This window comes from Corvus kubaryi, unplaced genomic scaffold (genome assembly GCF_017639235.1).
Source record: "Corvus kubaryi isolate FWS band 111438036 unplaced genomic scaffold, C.kubaryi_AGA036_p1.0 133, whole genome shotgun sequence".
Lineage (NCBI taxonomy): Eukaryota > Metazoa > Chordata > Aves > Passeriformes > Corvidae > Corvus > Corvus kubaryi.
Window position 1 is genome coordinate 10988202 of NW_024580667.1, and position 19702 is coordinate 11007903.

General features: G+C 38.7%; 1 protein-coding gene across 1 annotated transcript in view; it reads right to left on the minus strand.

Moving 5' to 3' along the window:
- Window positions 1–2763: 2763 nt before the first annotated feature.
- SMS (spermine synthase) overlaps window positions 2764–19702 on the minus strand; it is a 44750-nt gene continuing 27811 nt past the window's right edge. The window contains exons 7-11 of the mRNA XM_042036312.1: window positions 19073–19162; window positions 17977–18091; window positions 17402–17481; window positions 6963–7078; window positions 2764–5646 (exon numbers count right to left, since the gene is read on the minus strand). Coding sequence (XP_041892246.1) covers window positions 5604–5646; window positions 6963–7078; window positions 17402–17481; window positions 17977–18091; window positions 19073–19162 — 444 coding nt within the window. The 3' untranslated portion in view covers window positions 2764–5603. The remainder of the gene's footprint in view (window positions 5647–6962; window positions 7079–17401; window positions 17482–17976; window positions 18092–19072; window positions 19163–19702) is intronic.

A 19702-nucleotide genomic window follows, 5' to 3' on the forward strand; every position in this document is an offset into this window, starting at 1 on the left:
CTGGAAAGGAGGCTGTAGTGAGGTGGGGGTCACTCTTTTCTCCCAAGTAACAAACATCAGGACAAGAGCAAATGGCCTCAGTTAGCACCACTGGCAGTTTACACTGGCTATTAAGAAAAAATTTCCTCATTGAAAGTGTTGTGAAGCACTGGAACAGGCTGTCCAGGGAAGCAGTCAAGTCACCATCCCTAGAGTAGATATGGCACTCAGGGACACGGTTTAGTGTTGGCAGTGTTAGGTTAATGGATGATTATCTTCATGATTCTATTAAGTGAATCTTGACTGTAACTTAAGACACATGGCTGTCTGCAAATCAGCTCTAGAAAATGCCAGCAGATAGCTTCCTTTTCCTTAGTATTTAGCTGTTATAGATACAGTAAGAATTTTACAATGGTAGCAGGAACATTTTACTTCAAGACAGGTAAAAAGTCCTAACTAAATTCCTAAAAATTCCTAAATTTCTAAAAAAAAAAGTTAATGAACATTCCTATAATTATCCTGTCAGTCTTCATTGGGATTTTAAACAATGAGCTGTCAAAAATTTGTTTCCTGAAAAAAACCTGTCATCCTTCCACCCCAAATAATGAACCAGTAGTTATAAAATATCATTGAAAACACGAAAGTGTTACAAGACATGCCAACCATTAGAAAGTAACTTCACAGGAGGTCCCAGTGTGGAGCTTAAGAGCAGAACCAGGACAAAGCATAGAATAAAAGAAAATAATTTTGAAAAGCAAAACCATCATGTTTCATAATTAACTGAAGTTAAATGGGAAAGCGTTAGATAACATTAGCAGCTACCAAAACAACAAAAAGCATCACAGAGCTGTATACACTCATCTTTGTTATTCCCATCTACTAAAATTATTGTTTTAGTCCACTGGTGCATTTCTGTGCCTATACAAAGAACAGTTGCACATAAATACTTGTGTATTTGGGTGCTACCCAGGCAATGTGGCACACTGTGCTGTGCATTCTCCATTGAGTCATGCAACATCCTCTTGAGCAACACACAAAGTTGTCATGGCATGCTGAAGTCAGATGGCTGTAGCAGTGCTTTTTAATCATTATTAATGTACATTTGCCAGTTCTGATCAGTATTTCCAGTTCCATGAGCTGAAGACAGCAGAGACACCCCTGGTATCCTTCTGCCTTCCACCCTTCCATGCTCACTGACAATCCATGACCATTAAATCCCACAGCTGCCTTTCTTTTGGGCTTCATGAATTTTGTATTTATTTGCTTCAGTAATCAGTCTACCCTTAAGCACTCCCTAATCTGAAGTTTCCTTTTAGTCTTCATTTAATTTCCAGCAGCTAAACTCTTTTCCTTCTAAAATACTTAGAAGGCATCTTGTACTCATTACTCAGTTAAAAAAAAAAAACCAACAAAACAAACCCAAATGTTTCCAATTTCTCCAACTTCTCTGGCCAACAGCATCAGAGGACAGCCTGGGCAGTGTGACTGGCACTCTCTTTTCCATATCCAGATGCGTTCCCCAAATCCCCATACCACTTCTGTTGTGCTGTCCTGTTCCTTGGCTCCTCCTCCCAGCTCATTTCCCCAGTTCCTTTCCATCTTAATGCCTCTTGCCCCTACATCCTTACTGCTCTTGTCACTGCACAGGAATACTTCTCATCACACTTTCAATTATGAAGTTCATTTCACTTTTTTCTTTTCCCTCTTTCTAACATCTCCACTCCCTACCTCTGAAGCTCAAGTTCACTGCAATGTACAACCACTGTATGAACTTCTTCACATCCCCCAGTTCCCATGCCACATTTCTCATTCCTTACTTCCTAAAGCATTCCACGTTTCAAAAAGGCACTTCTAAGTTGCTCAGTGCTATTATTAATCACTGCAGCACTTGCTTACTTTGCTACTTCTCTCACTTGCTCCCTCAGCATCTCTAATGACTCCAACTATTCTTCTCTTTGTGGGCAAAGTTTGTCAGCTTTCTCAGATTACCCACAGGCATCATCTGCAGTCTCCTATACCTCAATTAAAATAAGAAATTGAGTTATCTTCCTCTCACCCATCCCCTCGCTCCCTCCAGCAAGCTGTCAACACCTCAAATTCTCAAACAGCAAAAATAATAAAGGAAGATACCTTTCTTCCCTGTCATGCATGTAAGCACTCCAAAATTACTCCTTATTCTACCCTCAGTTTATATGTGAGACTTTTTTCCCCTCAGAAAGTTAAGGCTTCCCCTTTCTTTTTCTGAACTATCAAGCCTTCTGCTATCACTGTACTTAATGCAGATCTAAATACTTCTCCCTTCCAGTTATGTGGAATTCGTGTAAATCTCTCTACATTTTCTGGAAGTCACGTTTTTCTTCCATTGTATGACATTACTCTGGGGTGTGATTCAGAAAGGTTAATAACTTCTTTGATGTACCCATCCTGTTCATGCCCCTCTCCCTGTTACCTAAATTTCTGTGCCAGTTTCCATCATTCTCAATGTCACAGTAACTTCTCCTAAGCCTGTCTTTTCTCTGTGCCACACAATGAGTCACACTGTCACCCAAAGCCTACTTACCACTTTAGCAGAAAAACTCAAATTTCCACTTAGAGACCTCCAAAGAATTCACATCTAAAACACTGTACAGAAAAGCAACTCTTTCTAGGCAAATATCTCTGAAGCTTCAAGTGAGTCCCCCCATTACAAATATCAGTGTGCTGTTCCATACTACACAGTATCTTATCTGAGCATTTATTACATGGAAAGTAACAGAATTCATCTGAGACAGAAAAGATACTCAATAAAAAGACCATGAAGAACCTTTATGTGACAAAGAAAAAGGAGGTACAATGGTAAGCATCATACCCATCAATTCTGTCATTTGAACACTGAATCCACAATGGATTTAACAATTCAAACACACAAGTAACGATAGCGTACCTTTATTTTAACACGTGCACTGCACTGATGCAGTAGATACAACGCCAGCAGTTTCTCCTTGCACAAACTACTATCAGTCAATAACTTCTAGGTGGAAGCAGCATTTAGTGCAAAGAATAATTAAGAAACTTCTAATGTTAACCGTATCTCGGGAACTGTTTGCATACATGGCGCAGCAATTACAGCTGCTTCCCAACTGGCCTTAAACATGGAAAACCGATCAGCTACAGCAGTTTACATTTGGAAATTCTAACACAGAGACTTGTTTTTCTTTTAAAAAAATCTACACTACAGCAACAAATAAATAAAGACCGACAGTGTGTATATATTTGCTCAGAATCAATTCAGCAACTTAAAAAAATATAATGTTCAGTGTTTGCTGAATTGCTTTATACTGCATCTATCACTTCAAAACACTACATTTAAAAAAAGTTAAAGAAAAAATAATTCTTCCAACTCTCTTCATACCCTATTAGTTGAAAAGCTTGCAAGCACTGCTGCCTCTCAGCTATTAATATGCAATTCAGGTCCCCTGGTCATTCTGGGACTCTTTACAGAACATCCCTGCACACCCAGCAGCTTCCTGTGCAGTAATGCCAAAGGGAAGTACAAGCCCTGGTACAGTGAGCACATTAAATCATCTTCCAGTTCACAAGTTTCCTTGCTAAAAACCAAACCACCCCCACTTGTTGTGACTGATTTCTACATCTGCCAAGCTCACCCAGGAACACAGATGCTCTGAACTCTGTGTCCCTGTGTGCTTCATTTCACCTACATGAGCAATCACACTAAGAATCAATGGAAATATTCATGCTTGCAAAGTTATGGATACACCTGTTTACAGGATATCTGCATTCATCTGCGGCTAGACAAACTGACTGCAGTCCTGGACCATAAATGAAGAGTCTCTACTATATTATAGGTTATAATACCAACATCTTTTCTGGGATGCCTACAGCAGAGCTAAAACACTCAGGGAAATGCAGAAAACTATTCTGTTTAGAGGGAAGCTCTGTTCTTTGGAAGTATTTAGTGATTCACAAGCTGTAGGCCATGGAAGAACTGTGCCCTGTGTATATTCAAGAATTAACATTAACTGTGATAATTTAAAATAGTAAGACTGAAAAATGCTTCTGTTGGCTCTCCAAACTGAAAACATTTTAACAATTTTAGACCAATTATGGACTGAAGAAACAGCAAATTTTTGCAAGTTTTCTAGTATCAGTCTGGAATTCCGCACAGGCTACTCAGGTTCCATGAACAGTTTATATATGTGGGATGCAATAAAATTACTCCTTACGTGTGGTTTAAGAATATAAAGGACAGCTTTTGTTTGGTTTGTTTTCGTTAACAGTATCTTGGGGGGGGCAAATGAACTCTCTCCAATAAAACTAAGAAAATGTGAATACTGTGTGTTGAATGAAACATCATTACTGTTCAGGATTAGAGTGTTTAGGGAAATAGAATAAAAAAATGCACTGTCTTGGAAAAGTAAAAAATGCACATAATAGTCATATCCCTCCTACCTCAAATGGGATTTTTAAACACAAATATCTTAGTCAATACACAGCTCTTACAAAAATATAACTTTTGACAACATGAGAAACTGCTAAAGAAAAATGCATCTTCTTCCAGAACAGAATCACAATGCCCCCCAGCTTCTACTGATTTTTACACTGCAAGTGAGTCTAACTGAGCAATAGCCTCACACAATATGGGCCATCTGTGGCAATACAACCAGCACTGATCCTACTGAAGCACACACATACTTGCCCCTCAGAACATTCAGTACAGGTGCATATAAAGACAGATCACCCACATTTCTTCATCCTCTAAGCCAACCTTTACTTCAAAAATCTAGTGCTTCCTGTAAGGCTGGGGAGAAGATATGCCCACAAGAACCTCATTATGCTCAATTACTTGCACTGGCTGGAATGAAAACCCAGCCTTGATCTTCATGCTTCAGTACAAACCTATTGTTAAATCCATGTCAGAATCCAAATAATCAATATGGCAGCAACTGAAGAATTCCAGGATGTAAAAGGCCAAAGATTCTTCTGCCGCAGAGATTACAGCAATGATGAAGAAAACTAGGGTAAATAGAAATTTAAGACTGGCTTTCTTCCCTTTGCAACAAAGGGCTTGGAGTATTCTCACAAGATTTTTTTCTTTTTAGTTATGCCCTTGTCTATATGGAAGCACTGCAGTGTTCATTAAAAAAGCCAAACAAAAACCAACACCACACAAAAACCCTCTCCCATTTTTAAAAAGCACTATAGATGAAAAATCTACTGGAAAAACAAAACCAACAAGAACTCCATGGACCACCTTTGAGGGATGAAATGCTAAAGATGTCTTTTTTAATCAACCAGTTTGTGAAGATCTACAAAAAAATAAAAAGGATCACATTCTAAAGGTTCAGTGCAGTCAGCAGCTATATAGTTTTGCTGCTTATTCATCTTTAAGTTGACTTTCAAAAATAACACCCTAGCTTGTCAAAATATACATTTTCCATTTGCTTTTAAATTAAAATAATAATAAAAAAAACATTTAAAGAATTCACAATCAATAGCATGACTAAGCTTCAGGATCATCTACAGCATATAATTTAAAGGTTCAAAATGCCAATATGCAGCATGTGGCAGGCCTATATGCTCCATGCAGCATGTACACTTAGGATAATTTCAAATAATCTTGATGTTCAGATGTCAGTCTGTTTCTTCCAAATTGTGTAGAATACCCATCTGGAGAAAATAAGCAGTTAAGGAAAAGAAAAGGCAACATTTGTAGTACACGGTTAAAATGTAGTTCTTTTTACTTATATTTAAATTCTGAAAACTTCCAGTAGCTCATGAAGTAGGCAAAACACTCAAAAGTGAAATCTCCCTGGATTCTCTTTTTGGCTCAGCAGTTCAGGGATGCCTACACTTCAAATCACATACACATTCAATTAAGGTCTGGCAGTTGTAAAGGCAAAAATAACCTGTTTCTCTGAAACCACAAGCTTTTAAGGGCAAGTATCTGTATATCCTTCACATTCTTTTATCTTGAAAATGCGGGGTCAAATCTGAGTTTCACAGAGAGCTGACAATAATGAGAAGCAGGAGGAGCTGACTATAGTCAGTCTGGAGTCAGTAAGGGGTCAGTATGGAGGCTGCAGCATTGAACACTACCAGGGTTAGACACACAGAAGGGAGGCAAAATGAACACATGCAACAGAAGAAAGGCTGTCAGAGCATCACATGCTTAATGTATTATGAATAAGCAGATCCTGGAAAGATGTTTCCTGTCAAGAGAGACAGCCACAGCAGGCTTTACCCTGCAAAACATTTCCAGGGAGATCCCATAAAAGCAGTAAACACTCAAGGCAAAATGCAGCCAGCAGAACCACCTTACAGCAGATCAAAATGCTCCTCTCAAGCTAAGGGCTTGAAGGTTAAACTTCTAGCTCCTTATATAACTTCCCTGCTACCCACAAATTGAAGAGATTCTGAAGGATTATTTTTAGGAATGGGATGCTTCTGAGAACATGCATACCCCTCCACTTGGAATACTTTTTTCCAGTAACACTAACTAGTAATGATAGGTATCATTCTCTTCCCCATTCCCCAGTCTTAAAAATCAAGTCTGAGCTGTATGTTCGATATGTCAGACAATATTTAAAGATCTGGATCATGCTAATCTGTATGAAGTTAGTTTCTTATTTTTGTAAAACAAAAAAGAAAATAAGAAGATACATCCTTGTCAGAACTCCCAGGCAGCATTACCCTTATCGAACAGTTTATCCCACATCACACACACCACTCAAGAACATTAACAAAAACACAGCCTGTTCATGGAAGGTGCTGATCATTTCACCAGCTGTGAATTTACAGCACTTCTAGAAAACAATTCCTACAATTATCCTTAAAATAAAACTGCAGCAGTTCATTTACTATGAAAAAAAATAAGTGTTTAAATCAGAACTGCCTTTTTGCTTGAGTTCATTACCTCCAACCAATCTACGCTTGCTTGATTTATTAATACACACTCTTCAGTCTTCTTCAGTCTTTAAGGATACAATTCCATGTAGGAGGGAACGCACACAGTTTCTTTTGAAAACTCCACAGGACAGTAAAGCCTGCTAAGCTGTTCTTCGTACAGAGTCAAGGCATCAGTCAGATTGATACAGTTTCCCTGAAGAAAAAAGAAGTTCCAGTCACAATCAAGCAAATAAGCAAAATTTCAGATGAATATATACATTTTGACATTACTGCAAGGCTTCCACATACTTGAGAAGCAGATACATGCTGTTCTCAATATTTAATATTTACAAGGCAAACAATGAACAGCTTGTCTTCATTCTGCCTACAGCAAACAACAATTTGTATCCTTTCAACAAAGGGTAAGTAAGGGGGCATTATCTATATTCTCATTAGCAGAAGGAACCATTATATGAGGGCTTCCAGTTCACAGACCACCATGTGTTGTTTACCTATAACATCCACTCCCTAACCATTTTCTTAATGATTGCTTACATTTATTAGTAAACAGTATTACAACGTCCAGATTCTTCTGTTATTTAACATTGCCTAGATCTTAGTGTTTAAATGCACTATTAACAAAACTATAGCCTATCTATTTTAAACAGATTCCTCCACAAAGCACTATGACTAAATACATCAAATTATACAGAAGTTCTCTGACTGCGGGCTACATTGTCTTGAGTTTTCACGTCATGATTCTGAAAAGGAAGTGATTCCTATGATACCTTTTTTTGTCTTAGGGGTGAAACAATATTACCCAAACACATCATTCTTGGAATACAAACACATTGAGGATTACAAAGAATGAGGAATTAAACAAACAAAAAAAACCCCAAAACAAACAAAGAACCCCCCCCAGAAAAACCAATCCCCCAGATGAAAACATACAAAAAAAACCCCCAAACCAAACAAACCCCAATAAACAAAATATCCACCCCCCCCCCAAAACAACTCAAACAAAAGAACTCACCCAACCCCCCCAGCAACTCTTTTATGCAAGCACTACCTTGTCCCAAGCTAACTATTAGTAAGAAGCAGAAGTTACTGTAATGTATATCTGGGATGCCCATATGGAGAAAGCTCTGATTAGAAGACTGAATTCTCCATATCCTGGAGAACACATTTGAAGATTTAGTGGTAACAGTGAGTTCACAGAACACCAGACTGAACAAACACCAAATATCCAAAGCAATAAAAGTTATGTAAGTTCAATTAAAAAATAAAAACCTTTGTCAAGTTTCTTGCCTACATAACTGAGTAGGCTAGCAAATACTTCACAACCTTAAATTCAATGCTCTTAGGAATGAGCGAGGCAAATACAAGTTATCTGGACACTAATTTAAAATCAAGTGAAGTTGAATACAATCACCACTGCGTGGTCCACAAATTGCTCAGGTTTTTTCCAGGTATGAGGCACTGAATGAAGACTCACCAAAAAAAAAAAGTGTACTGTTGCTGTGGCACAGCACAGAGATAATACATTCTGTAATTGTGGTCACAGTGGAGATATTGCAAAGGCCCTTGGCACACTGACAGCCAAATGAATTGATTTGTGTGGTCTTCTATGTCCACCACTTTCCTGAGGAATTTTAGCTCAACCTACAGGCCCCAAACATGATAAACCAACTATGCTGTAACACTACGCATGAACAGCAAGTTATATGATGACTATAAATCTCTATTGCCCACACAGCATGTGCCAATCTGGCCATATGCAGGGCAGGATGAGATCTTCAGGAGATACATGTCCCCAGCTTCTCCTAATGGTTGGGTTTACTAACATGTAGTATAAATGCCTTTTACCTTGATGTAGCACAAAGCCTGCTTTCCATTTCTGATTTCTGATCAGCAGAAACAGAAGCATTAACTAGCATTTTCCAAAGTAGCTCTCAATATAAAAATCATCAAGCTTCCCCACGTTTTACCACTTCTAGTGGAGGAATGTTTGCCACAGAAGATAAAAAGGAGAACAAAAAGGAAATCTTTATGTTAATGAAACAGCTCCTAATAATCCAGCACAAGAGCCAAAGCCCCACAAAATGATGGCAAGAAATGCAAGGCACAGAAGTTACATATTAGAAAGTGTCTAAAGCAACAGCCTCCACCCACTGTGGAGTGGCAGGATCCTCCTGCTGCTCTGAATGACACTGGGAAGTGTTTGTGTGTACCCACAAGTACACAATTTTGGTTTTTTTTTTTTTTTTACTGACCATTGAATGCAGTATCTTGTTCTTCCTGCCCTTCAATAACATGTGTAACTTGCACCTGACTGAACCAGATGGTTCAATAAGAAAAAGCTAATCTAATAAAAAAATTTAGTTCCCTTACAGTCACAGCTTATTCAATATTTTAGGATCTCTAACTCGAAATGAGGACCCCAGGAACCTGGACTTCCTCAACGCTTCCTAAGTGTCTGACTGCCTGTGTTTCACACATCGTATTGCTCTGCTAACACACTGTGAAGCTTCTAAATCCAGAACAGTCTTTCTTAGACTCATTTTACTGTGTAAATTCTTCATGGCACTCCCATATTTTTTTAAATAGCCTTAAAATGATTATATGCACACAGGTGCAACTAAAAGTTAATTTTCACAAAGCAAGGAGCTAAGATGAGTTTGAACAAGTACTATCTGTGCTCTTTAAAACATACAACAGACAGAGGCCAAAACAAGCAGAGGTCACATTTGAAATCAGTATTTCTACACAGCTCCATTTACACTGATTTTTCCATGTAACAACATCAGATGATAACTAGAACCAAAGTGTAAAATAACTAAAACCAAAGTGTAAAAAAAAAAATTCCATTCTACCTTGGAATTTATACTATTTCTCCTACTTTTTACTGGTAGGATTTTTTCACAGTGTATTTAAAACATTTCTATTTCCAGAGGAAGTGAAAAGATAATTCATTCCACCAATCTTCCTCTGAATTTTTTGCATCATGCTCAATTTTTTTTTTTTTTTTTTTTTTTTTTTTTTGGATTGTGCTCAAGTTTTCACAAGTGAAGAAGAAAGCCTCAACTTAAAAAAATCTTAACACAGCATCTTGACAATGCTCTTAGGCACATGATGTGATTCTCGGGGTTGTCCTGTACAGGGCCAGGAGCTGGCCTTTGATGATTCCTGTGGGTCCCTTCCAGGCCACGAAATCCTATGATTCCACTCTATCATTCTATAATCTTTTAAAAAAAACATGTTTGGGAAAGCCCTCCTTCAAAAGAACTTGCATAAAACATGTTTGATTATAATTTTGATCATATTGCACAAACAAACCTGTACTTGCTTATTTGGTAAAGGAAAGTGGCATGCTTTATATGGAATTTTTCATATTTGGGTTCGGCTATCAGAAAACAAATGAGATTTGTAAAAAGGTATAAGACTAACACTTACTGAGCACAACAATGAACAGACTGCTGCAGTACAGTTCAGTAACCTGTCATTATCCAGAGGATTGTGGTGGGTTTTTTTGGTTCAGCTGCCCTTTACCAAACATATCATTTTGTTTCAACATCAGACTGAATGCAAAAGGAAACTGAAAAACAACCTGTGTGTGTAATTTGAGTCATAAATAGAAACGCTGCTAGGTAATTTACAGAGCATACCACTATTACGTAGGAAGTTGAATAGGATACACAGTGATAGAGAAGTATCCAGTTTCCCAGACTGTTGCTTCAGTATTTCATCATTTCTCCCTTCTCTAGCAAGAGACAAATCACTGCAGACACCATGGAAAACAAATTACAGGAGCAGTGAACATGCCAAGAAACAATTTTTGCTTTTCAAACCCACAACTCCCCAATTTCCAAATCAAGATCTTGCCTAAAGGTTCAGACAACCCACCTGGCTCTTCTATCAACCTGTTTCTTCTGGAGAAACACCACAGGATTTTATAGTTCTGCATTGTTACTATTTTTTGTAACTATCTGGCTTTACTCAATACAGAGTTAAGCATTTCAAAAATCAATTCTACAAAACATAAGGCTTATTTCAATAAAGTTATTGAAAAATCACTATTATTAACACCTTTCTTTAAAAGGTGACCAGCTTTACCAACCAAGGCTACAGTGTTAATAACAATGTCAATCACACTTAGATGTTCTAGTATCACTAGAGTGCCACAGGGAACCAAGCAGAGATCAGTCTAATAACCTGTGTCCACTTTAACTGCCGCTGCCTAATGAAGAGTTATGTGGTAGAGTAATGCATTGTTTGCTCTGGACAGACACCATATAACTCAAACAATAGCTAATATTGAATGCTGTTTAATAAGGTTTAAAGCAGATGACTCACTAATTAAATGCTTTCAGAAGGAAATAACCAAAATCATGTTCTTTTTTCTCCCACAGGGTTCAGTCAAATTTTCAACACACACAAAACCCTACCCAACTCCTCTGCCCAGCCCCCCGTACTTAATCTCTGTTCCACGTCAAACAATTTGACAGGTAAGAACTAGGAGATAGATGAATTTTTTTTTACTCCTTAAGAAGCATCTTTCAGACAGAAGAGTACTTGAGGCGGTTTAAACTTTGAGATTAACAAATCTTTATCAGTAAGACCTTGTTTAAGACAGATGACTCCTGAACTGTTTCACAGCCTTTGCATCCTGAGTCTGCTCAGGGCTTGCACTCACTCCAACAGCTCATGCCTGTCTCCCAACATCAGTTTTTCTGGGCTCTCACAAGGCATATATTCTGTAGACCCATGAGTTTAGTTTTTAGGTTTCTACAGCACAAGGCACAACACATTTAAATAACAAATACAGTTCTGGACCGACAAAAAACATTCCTTAAAATAAGTAGTGAAAAAAAAATTGTTTAAATTAACCATGTAAGTTCCAGTTAACTCTGCCCACCTATAAAGGGGATGTGTCCATCAACTATTAACAGGCTGAACTTGGGCCACTATGCTTCCTCCAACCCTCAGAAAGTAAACCAGTGACTTGAAAGCAGGTGAAAGGGTCCCTTTTCCATACTTGACCATTTCTTACATGTCTTACCCCACATGTCATTGTCACTGGACACCTTTGTCTGTGACTGTACGCCAGAGAAGTTTAATTTTTAACATGGGTTTCTGTTTTTGTTTTGCAATAATGTGCCAGAATTTGACATCGCCAAGGTTCGGTTTTATCCTTCCTCACTTCACAGTGACTAATAAGCAGTGAGACACTGATCATGAAACACCTAGCATAAAAGCTAGGCTTAAGTTTGGGGGGACACAGAGGGCTGTTAAGGAAATAATGGAGGCAAACCTGACTGTTAAGTACGTCCACTGGCCAAAAGATCAATTAATTTAAAGCTGAACTCTCAGTAACAAAGGGAAATGAAAATGTCTGTTCCTTAAAGCCTCTCAAACTACCAAGAAATCACAGAGGCTCACACAGCCATTCTTCCAGCATCCTTTCATGGTTCAGTCATAGAGAATCTTGCTCCCTCGTTGGAAGTGCTAATTAGAAAGCCCACACAGCAGCCAAAAAAAGGAGTCTAACTATGGAGCAACATGATGATTGTCTGGACATTCAGAGGGCTGTGTAGGAGAGTGGCCAGGAAGAGACAGCTTAGTGAAGGGCCACATGTTCATGTGGGAGACACATGATCCCTTGCACCAGGGGTCAGTGCTGTTTACTGGAACGTGTGAGTGGTCTGAGTTTCTATCCTGCCTGGGCTGAATGACCCCAACCAGGAAGTCACAAATTCCTGTTTAGAGGTATTTTTAAAGATTCCACTTTATAAACAGGCTGAAAATGATAGCCTTCTCAACCTCAAAAGATTAGATCAACAGAACAAAAACTTAGCACAGAAAAAGGCATTTTCTTAGCTACACAATCCACTGACACGCAGAAACAACCTTACAATCAGTCTCTGCATCTGCTAGACCATGGTTTCACAGCTCTTGGGACAATCCTCACATGCTACTTCGAAGGCACAAGAGAGGGATGGTTCAGAAAACAAAAGCCACAAACATATCATCTACAAGAATACATACTCACTTGAAAGAAATCACTTGGGCCATCTAAAAATCATATTTTTATGAAGTCCAATACTGTAAAAACACTTAACGTGCTCAGAAACAAGTTGCTGGGAAGGTGTATTAGAGATGAAACTGCACCTCAGGATTTTCCAAGGTCTTACATCCTCACCAACTCAAATTTCTCTCCACTGTGATGGCTGGGAACATGTGCCTCTAACTGGCTCTGCCTTGGAGAAGGTTAACACCGAGCAGACCTGGCCTCATATCGTATCATATTGTATCGTGTCATATCATTACACATTTCAAAGCACCAACTTCAGAAGAAGAATGGAAATAAGAGCATGCCATATGACCACTGAACCTCAGAGTGGTGGGATTATGTTTAACAGTAAGTTTTCATAAACAAGCTTCAAGTCTTAAACCTACAGACAGGTTTGCAAGTTCTGCAGGCTAAGGGCCCTGAAGCTCATGACTCTCTGTGTAGGCTCCAACACTCAATATGGATGATGCAGCTAGAAAAGCAAGGGCATGTAAAGCACAGCTGCTACTCGTACAAGTTTTTTTTCTAAGCTGTGATTACTATGTGCACAGAGAAAGTATGAAGGCATTTTTCCCCAAATACACTCAGACACAGACTTAAAGCAGCAGAGAATGACATTCATTAACTTCCCCTTTTACATCTTTCCAGAGCTGAAAAAAAGGTAGTCCCTCCTGCATCTTAAAATTGGCCACATAAGTTCTTATAACTCCTAGGAATACAAATAAATAGTCTGAAAAATCTTCCACAGGCAGAATGTCTAAAAATCTTAATGAACTGCCAGGCAATACCAGTTACCTGCCTCCACCTAGTGGTGACAGGACATTCTGCACCAGCATTTGGAGACTGCTTTGAGGATCACCAAGGAAGGAATCCCGAATGAACCACCAGGTGTGTTAGAGCAGCATGCGAGAAGTAATTCTTTTTACAATCTCAGATAAATTATATCCATCTGGAGTTCAACAGCACTAGACCCTGCCTGCTGAAAATTCACTTGCAGATCAGAACATTTTCTAAAACTTGCGCAGAGCTCAATGAAGAGGTGATGAGCATTTCCCTTTATTTTTCCCAGCAGTGGCATTTAGACAGCAGGCAGCAATACAGTATGTGAAAGGATGGCATTCTGTGAACACAACTCCACTTCTGGGTAAGGAATTTCTTTGGCACTGAAATAAATGACATCCTAACTAGATGCACATGATTCTGTTCAGGGTGCAAGGGGACATGCTACAAACTACAAAGAACAAAAATTTTCAATGTCAGTACAATATAATGCCAAGGCAGAAGAAGCAACTATAATTACTGGCTAGTAGTCCACAGAACAACAATCCTTTTGCTGCATTTTTCCTATGAGACATTTCCTCATCATAGCAAAGATGAGGCTCTAACAAGTAAGTGGACATTCCCTCAGCCACTTTTCTTGGTGATATTTAATATTTTTTGGTTTAGAGAACCAAAATGCAAAGAAGGGACTGGGGGGGCACACGGAGTCCTGTATTTTAAAAACATAACTGCCTTAAAAGGCACATGATGTCTTCAGCAAGGCCTGCTGTGTAATATATGCATCCTGAAAGTAGATAGCGGGTACAAAAGTAACTTAAATTCCCAATGTTAATACACAGAGCTGAAACCACTGGCATTCAACAGCAAACACAACAGAGCATTCAAAATCATTTATGAGTTCCCAGTGTGTGACTAAGCTGCCAAAGTTCATAGCAGTCATGTTTGAACTTCCGACCATAGTCTAACCCAATACTCTGAGTAGCCAGCTTCAGATAGTTTAGTTGAATTTAAATTTGTTTAAATAATTAAAACAAAGTTATAGACAGCTGATTTTCTTTAGAGCACCCTGGTAAGTCTGTTCATCCTATGACCAGACTACTGAGTTGTCTGAGGATGTGGTGGGTTGAGCCTGGCTGGATGCCAAGTGCCCACAAAAGACATGCTGTCATTCCCCTGCTCAGCTGGACAGAGGAGAGAAAATACAGCAAAAGGCTCACAGGCCAACGTAAGGATGGGGAGAGAACACTCACCAGTTACTGTCACAAGCAATCAGACTCACCTTTGTATTAAACTCAAGTTCCTCATCAAATCAGAGTGGGATAATAAGAAATAAACCCAAATTTTAGGAACATCTTCCCCTACCCCTCTTTTCTCCCCAGGGTGAACTTTACTCACAAACTGCGCTAATGGGGAATGGGGATGGTGGTCAGTTCATCCCATTTTATTTCTAGTGCTCCTTCCTCCTCCCACACTTCTCTGCTCCAGTGTGGGGTCTCCCCCCATGGGAGACAGTCCTCCATTAAGTTCCCCAACATGAGTGCTTCCATGGTCTGCAGTTTTTCATTAATTGCTCCAGCATGGGTCTCCTGCAGGGTCACAAGTTCTGCTAGCAAGCCTTCTCCAGTGTGGGTTTCCCACAGGGTCACAGCTTCCTTCAGGTATCCACGTGTTCTGGCATGGGGTCCTCCCAGGGGCTGCAGGTGGATCTCTGCTCCCCTGTGGAGCTTCATGGGCTGCAGAATGACAGCCTCCTACATCATGGTCTTCATCACAGGCTGCATGGGAATCTCTGCACTGGTACATGGAGCATCTCCTGCCCCTCCTTCTCCACTGACCTTGGAGTCTGCAGAGCTGTTTCTCTCACATATTCTCACTTCTCTCTCTGGCTGCAACTGCTGCTGTGCAGCAACTTTTCGCCCTTCAAAAATCTTATCCCAGAGGCACTACCACAGTCACTGATGGGCTCAGCTTTGGCCAGAAGTTGATCCACCCTGAAGCAAGTCTGGCATTGGCTTTGTCAGACATGGGGGAGCCCTCCCCACTCCCCCCCACTATCAAAACCTAGTCAGATAAACCCAGTACAGATGGTTATTCCATTCTTACAGAGGATTATTTTGTTTTTTCAGGCCCAACTGGGAAGGGGCTACAAGAACCATCAAATGGGCTGGGTAGTGTATCAGTAGATGTATCAAAAGCTCTGAAAGCTGTTTGCCCCAGTATTAATTGTCCTTTTCTCAACACTTTCAGGAAGACGAAGCTGCTTGAGAACACTGCTTCTATACTCCAGCCCTTTCATTGGCTACCCATTAGCCACAAGTCCAATTTTAAGCCATGTCAATTTTAATATTGTTTCTTTCTCATCCTGCCATGTACCACCTTGTTGCTTTGGGGCCACAAAATATAATATTGCATAGTTTCACAACAGCTAAAACCCACCAGGGCTGGTTCAGAACTGCTGTCCTTTCTTTCTGTGCAAGCAGATGATGGAGAGCCAACTTATCTCCTCCCGTGAGGACAGGACAGGCAGCAGGGGCTGCACCAGTCTCCACCTCAGCTGGTTTCAGCTGACACAAAACAACCCTTCTGTCCTCTGGCTACAGCACAGCCATCATTCCAGCTTTCAGCACAACCTTATTCTCAAGAGCCCTTCTGCAAAGTCCAAAAAAAACCTGTCCCCAGACATGTCTACCTTTGTCCCAATAAGGCCAGCTAGTCTCACTGTGTATGGTGTAAGTACAGTAACTGCAACACAACTTGCTCTGTTTCCAAAAGATTTAGTGTCCTTTTGATATCAAAGTCTGCCATAAATATTTCCACTAGTAACAGGACAGAAATGCCATTAAAATTTAGAGTGTGGTACAACCATGTTAATCGTATCTTATATTTCAACCACAAGATCATTTCTCCTGCTCATAAAACCACAGTATTTTAAAACAGAGCAGCATATTAGAATTGCCAGAAACCTCATCCCACAAGTTTTTCGTTTCTTTTAAAACCTGCACAGTTTTACAGTAGACCAATTTCTTTATATTTCAGAGCTTAAGGATATTATTCCAAAATACAGTACTTAGATTCTCCACACATCAGAAGACTAGTTTATGAGCATGACAAAAGAAACACAACTTCAGAGACTTAGACTTCGCTGAACCATCTGCTGGCTCCTGTCACATTCTTGTATTATTGCACACAGCTTTGTGGCATTCCAAATTCAGGATTACATGAAGTATTTTCAGTGGAAAGCTATACCACAAGTCTATTATCTATGAGGTGGCTATATTAATTTTCTCATCCCCCTGCACCTATGCCAAACTCTTACGCCTTAATGAACGATAAATTTTCATGTTTTACACTCTACAACTGAAGACATTAGCTTAAAAACCATCTCTCTCTTCATAAAGTACATCTGTTCTGCTTTTCAAAGAATTGTTCAGCTGCAATATTCTGTAGCATGCCTTGCTAAGTCTTACAATTATGCTTTTAAACTCCAGACAAAAGTTCATGAAATAATGAAAAAAAGACAAGTCAGTTAGCAAAACCTAACTTTCATGCAAAAGTGCTTGGTAAGTCATTAAAGGAAGAAAACCAGCTTGTAGTAGATTTTTAGGTAGTTTTGTCTTTTTTTTTAACTGAAACAGTGCAAATTGCAATACATACAAAGCAGTACTTCATTACACCCAGATATCATACCTGTGTGAAGTATTTTCCATCTTGTTTCAGGACTTTCATTGAGAGGTCAAGAATCAATCGCAGAAATTCCCATGTAGAATCTGCATATGGGGAGTGATTGAAAAACAACCGCACATTATTGGCTTGTTTACCTATTACATATTCAAGACTTGCAAAGTCTTAAAAAAATTTTAAAAATAAAGCCTGGATTAAAAAACCCCAAATGTAAACCATATGCAACAGCAGTGATGGCAGGAGTGCTGCTGGTTTTCTTCACAGGAATTCTCCAGAAGTTTCCAATAAACTCTAAAGTGAGGAAAATCTACTAGAGTATGAACTCCAAATACTTCTCAAGAACTACATGAGTTCATATTATTCTGGAATAAGATTTAAAAGAGTGCTAGGCACATGCTAGCCTTTTCTAATATTCAAAAAATTTTCAAAAGAACAGATGTCTTACTATCTTTTTTTTCCTCTCAGATTTGTTGTTTAAATGGAAAAAATGAAAGCAGTTATGGTGTAAGCTGTTATGCAGCAGAAGAACAGAAATGTTGAAAATTCTCTGGAAGTTTAAGAAAATAAATTACAAGATTTACCTTCTTCTGGAGATGTGGAGATTGGAACAGCTGTCAGATCATTAATTACATAATCAAACATTCTTCCTTCTTTGGCATACCTCTTCAGTACAGGAATACAGTCCTCAATTAGGACCTATAAGAATGAAATACTGTAGCTAGTCTTCAAAATACCCTAAAACTCACCAGGTAAAAGGAACAAATGTGGATTCACAGAAATTAAAGCGGAAAATATCAAAATTAAATACATGTTTAATTTTAGGCTCCACCTTCAACTTTTTACATCATACAGAAAGAAGGAACTTTGTAGGAATTATGACAATGACAACACAGGCACTCTAGGACTGAATTTCCTAGATCTGTGACCACTGTTCTTCCTACCAAATGCTGACAACAGTTAGCAGTTCCATGTAAGTATAGTAAGTTATTCATATGAAGGGTCACTGATTTCCACAGTAGCATGTGACTTATCTGTTAATTTTTTGTGTGTTTTTATTAGCTCACTCCTGTAAGTTACTATCTATCACAGCATCTATGGACCAGTAATGAAAACAAAAACAGGCTACACCTGGGCTCATTTTTAAGTGCTGTCAGATGCAGCACAAAGACCTCAACTGCAGGAATGCATGACATTTGTTGGGGTTTTTATTTTTAATATAACAGCAGTGTAATACTAAGGGATTTTGCCTGCAAATTAAAAATAATTGTTAAATGTGTATTACAAATCCGGGTATTTCCAACTGTATAGAACACCTAAGAAATACACATTTCTTCTATCTTTTTAACAGTTTAAGGTTTAACAGTTTAAGGAATGATGTTAAACACTACGTTCTTACTGCTATTTCCTCTTTATTTCTAAGTTATAGCAAACATTCTCCTATTTCACATTCCTTAAAAGCTGCATATGCATTTAATTTTAGAAGTCTGAAGACAGAGTTAAAATACTTCCAACATGAATTCCAGCTATTAAAATATGCAAGTGTCATACAAAAGGAAAAAATGCTTCCCAAACTTGAGTGAGAAAACTTGTCCCCAAAACTTTGCCATAGCAGTCTTCCAGACTAGGTCAACATGTATTTAAAATATTACTTGTAATGAAAGAAAAACAAAACATTACCTGGTAGCACTCTCCTTTCAGATTGTCTAAGACATCTCCGCACGTTTTACGCATGTGTTTTCTACACCCGTCAATCACCATTTGGTCAATGTTTGAGGTTTGTCAAGGCATAATACACTCCAGAAGTAATAGAGGTAACAGCTTCTACTTCTTCAGAAACAAGTTCTCAAAGAGGTGGCATTCACAAAGGAATAATTGGATGTGTCTATTGGTGTATATACTGCAATAGCCAACCTTACGTTCTGGCCTCCAGATTCAAATAGATTATTAGGAAGTGCTTATTTTTGGTTTTAACCAAAATTTTTGATACTTTAGGTTATCATCACCATGAAACCCTGAAATGTGAACTGTAAAACTATTAAAAACTCCATAAAGTTAAAGTAGGTTCAGATTTTAACCTGCACTTTTAAGACAATTATTTTTAGTCTTAGCAAAGGGATCCCAAAATCTAGGATGATCAACATTTCACATGGCTAACAGCAGTTTACATTACAAACTATATGAACTACACAATGTTGAAAACTTGATTTGTATTGGTATTTTTAAAACAGGGTTGGTCAATTCATCAATACAGTTCATCAAGTCCTGGCATTCCTATTGATTAAATTTTTTTGCTTCTAGGCACTATTT